Source organism: Mycteria americana, chromosome 7, assembly GCF_035582795.1.
Source record: "Mycteria americana isolate JAX WOST 10 ecotype Jacksonville Zoo and Gardens chromosome 7, USCA_MyAme_1.0, whole genome shotgun sequence".
NCBI classification, from domain to species: Eukaryota; Metazoa; Chordata; class Aves; order Ciconiiformes; family Ciconiidae; genus Mycteria; species Mycteria americana.
The window spans coordinates 63,400,852-63,408,772 of record NC_134371.1 but is presented as its reverse complement, the minus strand read 5'-3'; the positions used below and the strand labels follow the sequence as shown (position 1 = coordinate 63,408,772).

General features: G+C 43.3%; 1 protein-coding gene across 1 annotated transcript; it reads left to right on the top strand.

Moving 5' to 3' along the window:
* The first annotated feature begins 1,468 nt into the window (after positions 1-1,468).
* Positions 1,469-4,092, top strand: COA7 (cytochrome c oxidase assembly factor 7). The gene is made up of 3 exons (XM_075508785.1): positions 1,469-1,673; positions 1,753-1,893; positions 2,999-4,092. Exons 1-3 carry the CDS (start codon positions 1,568-1,570, stop codon positions 3,445-3,447), a joined length of 696 nt encoding a protein of 231 aa, XP_075364900.1. The 5' UTR covers positions 1,469-1,567; the 3' UTR covers positions 3,448-4,092.
* The last annotated feature ends 3,829 nt before the right edge of the window (positions 4,093-7,921 follow it).

Sequence of the window (7,921 nt, the reverse complement as noted above, 5' to 3'; positions counted from 1 at the left end):
CAGCAAGGGAAGCCTCGCTGCGCCACTTTGCTCCTAGTATGGAGAGGCTGTGCAGTTGAGTTGGCACTGACTCAACATCGGCATCAGAAACTGCAAAGACAAAATCCCAGCAAGAACAGACTCTTCAGGGATTTAAACCAACAAACTCAAAGAGTTTCTGCTGAGCCTGTGCAAACTGAAATTTTTCAAAGCCAGATTTTCAGAGAAACAGTACTGCCGGTAAAAAGCAGTTCATCTTCCAAAGGCCTTCTCCAGAACAGAGGACTTGACGCAAAAATTCTCAGATAGCAGTCAGCACAGCCCAAACTACGTACATCTTTCTTGCCTTCTCACAAACGTGTCAGTGGTTTTGGTGGATACATTTTGAAAACAAGATTTTAGCTTCACATGGACAACGTGTGTTAAATCCAACCCAAATACTGAAAAGTCTGAAAAGTTTTAAGAAAATACTTTAACAGAAGCTGTAACTGGCATTTCAACAGCACCTCCGGCAGGCGGTGCCACCAGTCCGGCCGGCAACTGTTCTCGCAATTAGCTCCAGCCGTTAATAGACAGACAGGTTTCTTCCTGTGGGAGCCTATGCACAGGATTTAACTGAGTTTTGTTTATCCCAAAAGCTTCACAAGCCGGCGCTATGTTACTGGGACAAAATCATCTGGGACAAAGCATTCTCAAATATTCTGTGAAATTCATTTTAACTCAAATATTCTTTGAAATTCATTTTAACTCTAAGAATTTTGTCATGTAAATTTCTAACGTGCTCAGAAAACTCAGTTTGTGCTCAAAACCACTGGAATTGGATAGTCTGGCATATTTTGTGCAAGTACCCTAATATCATGCCTGGCTTAAATTGATCCATAACTAGAGAACTAGGGTTTGTGGTGTGGTGTTAATTGCTTAACAGTCTCCAGGTGTTTTCAACAACCCTGGCACCGCCTGCTCAGAGACCCTCGGTCGCAGGCTTCCATCTCTTCCAAAAGCATCTGTAAGATCTTTTGTTGTACCACAAAAAGGAACGGTTGCTGATAATGGTCGCTAGCAGGAACTCCCCTGGTCTAAAATATCGTTGAAAATTATTTAGCTGTTAATCCAAGATGAAAACATGCAGGCAACAAGTTGGGGAATTGGTAAAGCAGCCCTGGCTTCTAGGCCGTGCATACTGTATTAATGTATACGGTAATGTCTCAACGTATGGATTTGATTGTCCTGAATAAGACCTCAGAAATACGTATCCAGTGGTGCAAAACTCTGAAAGTAAAATACTAAAAATTGCTTAAAACTTCTGAATTGTCCGTCTCTGGTGATCCTGTGAGGGAGCGATGAGGCAGTGCAGGCGCACACGGGAGCTCCCACCGCCGGGTGGTCTCAGAGCCGTGCCGGGGGCGGTGCCCGTCGGCACCTCGCGGCTCGCGGGGGCGGAGGAGGAGGCGGGAATCGGCGGCCCCGCGGCAGCGGGCTCGGCCCCGGCGGGCGGCGCCGCATCGATCGCTCGGCGCTCCCGGAAGGCGCTGCATCCAGCGCTCGGCGCTGGCGGGCGGTCCTGCGCGACGGCTCTGTCAGCTCCGGCATGGCGGGACTCATCAACTTCGAGGACGAGGAGGAGGTGAGGGGTTACCTGGAGAACCTGCATATCGAGTACAGCTACCAGTGCTTCAAGGAGAAAGACCCGGACGGTAAGCGGCCCCACCGTGACCCCCTGCCCGCCGCCCGGGGGCCAGTGGGAGCCTCAACCCCCTCACCGGTGCCTTGCAGGCTGCCAGCGCCTCGCCGACTACCTGGACGCCGTGAAGAAGGACTTCGTGGCGGCGGCGCGGGTGCTGCGCGACAACTGCGAGGCGCACGGGCACAGTGAGAGCTGCTACAAGCTGGGGGCCTACCAGGCCATCGGCAAAGGTCAGCCGGGGGTGGGCAGGGTGGGCAGTCCTGGCGCTCGCGTCGCTGCCTCCTCTTCCCCTCGGGCGCTCCCTTTCCCGCCCTCATACCTTCCGTTGTCTCTAAACCCCTCCTGCCCGCTGCCCCTGCCTGAGCCGCCGGTGGCTTGGCGCTGTGGTGGGGGCGTCGCGGGTTCTTCACCCGTAGCACAGAGGATGCCGGCCTGTGGTGGCCTTGCCAGCAGCGGGAACTCCTCTGTGTACGGGCGGCGGATGCCTGTGAGGAAACACAGCCCTTGCTTTGCAAAGGTGCTGAATACCTGCATTTCCTCCTGACCTTGAAGGAGGAACTACCTGTCCTGCCCCTTTTATGGTCACATAATAAAAGCTGGGGAAGGGTGCAAAACCTTAAGTTGCTTCCTTCTGAAGAATCAACTTTAGGTTAATCGTGTGTATTATTTTTTATAATGATGTCTGTATAAGTGGTAAGTATATCCAGTGCTGAATGTTGCTATGTGTCCTGTTCTTAAAATTTGGATTTCTTCTTGTCTTGCTGTTCTTGTTTAGAGAAAGTAAGGAAGAAATAAATTTACAGACTGTAACGCTGCTTATGGACACATAAGTAGGCCCCAAGTCTGCCCAACATGTATCTGCTAGTACAGTAATTGGAAACAGTTAAACTAGTGAGTCTTCTTCTGAATGACATAATACTTCCTTCCAAAATACTAGGAAGGAAGATGATATTTTTACTGTAGTTAAAAACTAGTAACAATCTCAGTGTGCCTATAGGTATACTGGCAAAATAATACTTTGCCTAGTGTAAGCTATTAAGAAGTCCATAGATGTACTAGTGGAAAGAGCATTTTGTGTTTTGGGGCTTTTTTTTGTCTACGTAAGGTGGTGTCATTACTGGGGAGTGGAGGAGGGCTTCCTAACTTGAAGACATTAGCAAAACCTTTGTAACTGAGACAATGATAATGTCTCTCAAGTCCTAAATTTTGTCTGTAGCATGTGAAGTGAGGGATGCTTTATTTCCAAAAGAGCTCTGGGAAGCATGCTGCAAAGCAGAGAGCTCCCATCTGTTTTAGCATGTCCTTCCAGTAATCTTTTGGTTTCTTGGCTGACAGGTGGACTCGACCCAGATTTGAAAGCTGCCTACAACTCTTTTATGAAGTCATGTGAGAAAGGTGGGAAGAAGTCAGTAAATGCGTGTCATAACGCTGGGCTGTTGGCCCATGATGGGAGAGTAAACGATGATAAACCGGATCCTGTTGTCGCTAGAGACTATTACACAAAAGCCTGTGATGGCAATTTTGCTCCTAGCTGCTTCAACCTCAGTGTAATATACCTCCAAGGAGCACCTGGGGTCCCTAAGGACATGAACCATGCTTTGAAGTACTCGCTGAAAGGGTGTGAGCTGGGACACATATGGGCTTGTGCCAACGCCAGTCGAATGTACAAACTGGGAGATGGCATTGAGAAGAATGATGCTAAGGCAGAGGATTTGAAAAACAGGGCAAAACAGTTGCATAAAGAACAGAAAGAAGCCTCAAGTTCTTTAACATTTGGGGAGTAAAACTGTCAGTTGCAGTTATTAAGACTGCAGTTTTAAATGGCAAGTGAACTTGTTATTAAATTGTGAGCATACAGTTTTCATTCATAATAATGAAATATCCTGTAAGTATTTGCATATGCAAATAAACTTCTATTTTTGTGGATGCAACAAACATGACCAACTCTGCTGTGCCTTTCTACATTTTTAAATACACAAGTTCTTAAGTGTATTGCTTAGATCCCTATTCTTTAAGGAAGGCAAAAACTTCTGGCCTTTTGGAAGTTTGTCCCCACGGTTACAAGTATGAAAGGCTCTGATGTCTAGCGCTTCAGTATTGAGGCTTGTGCTTGGACCAATTCTAACACACACACAAAAAAATCACAGTTGCAAGGTAATCCCAGCTTGGACATTCAAAACTGTGCCATCTCTCTTACAAGCAGTTGTGGAACTTTGGTAGTGTGCACACTTGGGTGGTCTGCTCTAAGGCTGCTTTGTACCAGGATGGCTTGAGAAACTTGAGTAGGTTTATTTGGTGAAGGTATTGTTATCCTAAGGTTGTATTTAGAGTTGCTGATTTAGTCACATTGTCATCATGCCATCAAAACAGCACTTGTAACTAGGAGAAAAAAAGAGATGACTTGTTACAGGGAGAAATAATAATTTGATATCTTGCTGACTTTTAAATTATACGTTTAATGTCATAATTTCACCTGAGAAGTTTTGATTTCTCAATTCAGTCTGTAGGTTTTACAGGCTGTTAGTATAATTATTTCATTTGTGCAAATGTTTATTATTTGATTGTAAATCAATGTTAAAGAATTATTGGATATACTTTGATTTCTAAATAATTAAGCATTTACTTGGAGTCAAGCCAAAATTTTCTTGTCCAAGAACACCTTCAGTAAAAAACTGGGTTCAGGAAAAAGGGCCAGGTGGGAAAGCTGTGAAGAAACTGAGGGGTGGATCACTTCAGCATACAAGTAAAAGCTGTTCTGTAGTAGTGTGCAGTCCTGGGAAGGAGTTGTACTAAGCTGCTGTCTTCTTAAATGGAGGTCTAGCCTACAAAATTGAAACTAATTTCTGTTGAGTGACAACCTCTGAATGCTGGTGCTTTGCCATTCGCACATTCGCAATGTGAGCTGCATCATGTGTGCGCTCGTTGATTTGAAATGCCCGTCTGTGCAGGCCCCTGCTCGGTGTGAGTGCCTGGCTCTGTCACAGACCTCGCTTTACTGGGATCACCGATTTGCACAGGGAGTGCCCGTGCAAATCCTATTGTTACTGGTCTCCTTCCTGCTTAACTTCATGCTTTGGTGTTATACTCAATCCGATGACTGCTTTTTGGTCCCATCTGCGATTTTGATACATTAATTGACATTTCTAAACATTGTGATATGAATCTTCTACAATACTCTTTTTTTTTTTTTTTTCCTTATGGTAAATTGCAGCTCACAGTTGCTTTGTATTATCTTTTAAATAAAAAATAGTATCTCTCAATCTGAAAAGAAACAAATGCCTTGGTAACTGAGAGTGAAAAATGACATTGAGAGTTCATCTACAACAGAGTTGGTGTGCACACATCCTGATGTGGGATGTGGCACTCCAGTGCAAGTGCTGGATGCTGCACTCAGTTGCTGGGTTTGTGCTATATACATTCAGAACGCAGGAAGAGGTTCTGTTAGAGCTGCTAACAATATGGGCTCTCCAGTCCAAAATGAACATTACACTTGAAGGACCAGAGGATAGTTCTGGATACTGGTTTGTGCTACAACCATACTGCTGAAAGGATGTCAGCTTGCTTGGCAAGTTAGCAAAGTACATGCATTTGTGTGCTTCTCGGCATGCCCAGCACTTCAGCTTGCACACAGCCATAGCAACAGCTGAAATTAAAGAATAATTTCTAACTAATTTTTACTATTTTTTAGGAGGAATAGTGAAGTAAGTATGTTGGTATGTTTCCTGCTACCTACTGCTTAAAAAACTCAGAACACGCCAGATTTGCACAAACAGCAGCTGGCTCTTTCTTTCTCCTCTAGGCTGTGGCTTAGAAGTCAAGTAGTTTAAGTCCTCTCTTGGTTCTTTCAAAGCTGTTCTTAAACATCTCCGTCACTGAAGCCTCACTATACTGAGAAAGCTTCGAAGTGTGTTAATTGATTTATGCAACTCTACTATCACTCTTAAAAGCAGCATCAACAAAGCTCACTACAAGTGTCTTGGAAGGAATTTTTTTTAACTAAGATGTTTTAATATTTCTAGATACAAAATTTAAATTTTACATTTATAGTGGATTTTTTAAAGGTAATAAATCACCAAAAGATGCAAACTGAGAGGAAAACCAGAAGATTAATCAAGTGTACAAATAAACCTTGATACTGTGTGATTTTTTTTGTTTTGTTTTGCATGTGACTGCCTTGAGAGATACAAGTAGAAGAAGGTCCTTGCATATATTCTACTTCAAATGTACTGAACAATATTAGCAGTCAGTTTCAAGATGGCTCTACATAGTTTTTATTGTGGAATTATATTGCCCCCAGATTTCCATAGCACATGAAGTAAGAATATAGGAATATTCTGTGGAATATAGGAATATAGCCTGTATTTTGAATATAAAAATCCATGGTGACCACTGGAAATAAGCTTCAGTGCATTACAGCATCAAACAGAACAAAGAGCAATCATATGCAGTGAGTGAGTTCTGAAAAATTAGTCCATAACATCCTTTTTTTTTTTTTCTCCAATGCAAATGTTTATAACCAGGAACTGTCGTTCTGTACTGGGCTCAGGCTGAATACCTTGCTGCCGTGTAAAGATTTCTGCTCTTCAGAGACTGTTGTGAATCCCACATATTTTCTGAGCTAACATCCTGCTGGAACAAGCACAGATTTTGAGCTGCTTTCACATGGTGCTTAAGTGTCACCACTTCCACTTTAAAACCATGCTTATTTTGCTCTCTTTGGCCACAGAAATACTGTCCTCTGCTTGTACTGTCAACTTTGTTAACTGTGAGAAGTTTGTCCAGGCTGCATGTTGATCCTGGACAGTGCCTCTTGCTGTCTGTGACCTTATTTCCAGGTCCAGGGGGGCATGCTGCTTTAGGTCCTGAGAGTGTGAAGCTTTTCACTGGTCAGTTTAGACCTAGAAACATTTAAGTCACATTCAGATGATGCCAAGCCCAAAACAGTAACGACCCTGTGTGGCAATATGTACATAGAGACATCGCTGCCTATAGATATCGCAAATGAAATAGGCAGGAGAGACAGAGGCAGGAGAGACAGGAACTTAATTAGCTCTGCTGTGCAGATGAGCTACGGGGGCTTAAGAGAGCTGCCCCAGATTGTCGTGGAAATAAGTAAAAGAGCTAGGAATTGGCCTAGATCTACTGAATTACAGATAAGTATCCAAGGCAGGAGATTCCCTTTCAGACAAGGCATGCGCACAGGTTTTAAATACCTTTAGCCTGAATGTTGTTTTTAGCATCTTGCCGACTGGTTTGTCACTGTATATCCGAGTGCCACGTGTGCCTGGCTGCTTTGGGATTGCTCTCCAACGTGTGGTGATCACTCCTTATTCCATTACACACAAATTTTTTTACTTTCCTGCCAGCTTCTGAAACACTAAGTTCTATTTTTTGTAATACAGATTTAGGGAACAAGGTGCTAACTGATCAGATTTTGGACTCAAATCCATAGCTTATATATATGCAAACTGTAACTAAACATACATATTCTGAAACAGCAGTCTAAGTAAGTAGGGCAGTACATGTAAATGCATTTGTGCACTGACATGATCCTTTATAATTTTGGTGTGTATAAATATATGCGAAGTTTGTGATGTGTGTGTGTATGTTTTGCTGTAAATTTACTGCCGATTGAGAACATGAATGCTCTGGCTACGGTCTGAATAAAGATACAAACTTACTATTGAAGTAAATTAAGTGGGAGAAAAAACACTAATTTGGCTATTGCCACAATTGAAAGCAGAATTGTTAGAATCTCATTGCATGCTGTCTCAGGCAGAGCATGCATGAACTAAAGCAGTTCTTCCAACTTAACTGCACTTTTAACAGACTTCTTGGAAAGGATATGCTTACTGCTGGAATAAAAACCCCAGCAGCATAGTGTAGTGATGAGATGGGTACTGCCACTGTAAGGACAGATGGTAGTATATGAAAACCATTCTTGCACACCGTGGGTGTAAGGCTTATGGCTCTTGTTTTCAGCAGCCTGGAAAAAAATAGCAGTGGTAACAAAAGTGAGATTAATTTTGCTGTTAACACAGTCAGTTATATTTTATGGCAGTTCAAGAAGGTAAAGCTCTTTTAGAGGAACACACTTTGCCTGATTCTTTGCTAGCTACTATTCTGGGCATTTGTTTCACTTGGGAAAGGTAAGTAAATGTTACCTCTGCAGAGTGTAACAGTCTAGTAATGAAACAGTTGGGAAGCCATGTGTACACAGTAAGCAATTACAAGTGGCTCAAGGCATTGGAGGATTGG